Genomic DNA, 476 nt, shown 5'->3' on the forward strand with positions numbered 1-476 from the left:
TACACTCTTATTATTATTATACAAGGACTCAAAGCATTCTTCTATTAATATTATTATCACTACTATATTACTGTTTAAATCACAACTTATATGCGTAATATATAACAAATTGAAATAATACTAATACTTCATTTCCTCTTAACTTACTACCTGACATTTATAGGCCAATATTTTGCACATTTTACTACAGATTTCATATTTTTTAAGACTTACACATTTCTAAAAGTTTTAAAAAATGCTAAAATGTATCAAATGTTATAAAATTTACAAAAATTCTTTCAAAATAGCGAATTTCACAACTTTTATAAAAATGAACAAACATCATTAAAATGCTAGAATGTTATCAATCTCACAAAAGCAGAAGCAATTAGAGTTAATTGTTTGTCTTCTAGAAAAGTACCATTTCGGCACATTTCTTTATCTTGGTCATCCTCATTATTTTTTCCCTTCCTCCATGCACAATTTTGTTTGTCGCC

At 26.1% G+C, this 476-nt stretch overlaps 1 pseudogene across 1 annotated transcript in view; it reads right to left on the reverse strand.

Annotated features, from left to right (window-relative positions):
- Positions 1-332: 332 nt before the first annotated feature.
- TEOVI_000371100:pseudogene overlaps positions 333-476 on the reverse strand; it is a 1,489-nt pseudogene continuing 1,345 nt past the window's right edge. Inside the window, exon 2 of the mRNA in view lies at positions 333-476. This exon is cut by the window's right edge and continues 9 nt beyond it. Coding sequence covers positions 333-476 — 144 coding nt within the window.

This window comes from Trypanosoma equiperdum (assembly GCF_001457755.1).
Source record: "Trypanosoma equiperdum strain OVI genome assembly, contig: ctg_79, whole genome shotgun sequence".
NCBI classification, from domain to species: Eukaryota; Euglenozoa; class Kinetoplastea; order Trypanosomatida; family Trypanosomatidae; genus Trypanosoma; species Trypanosoma equiperdum.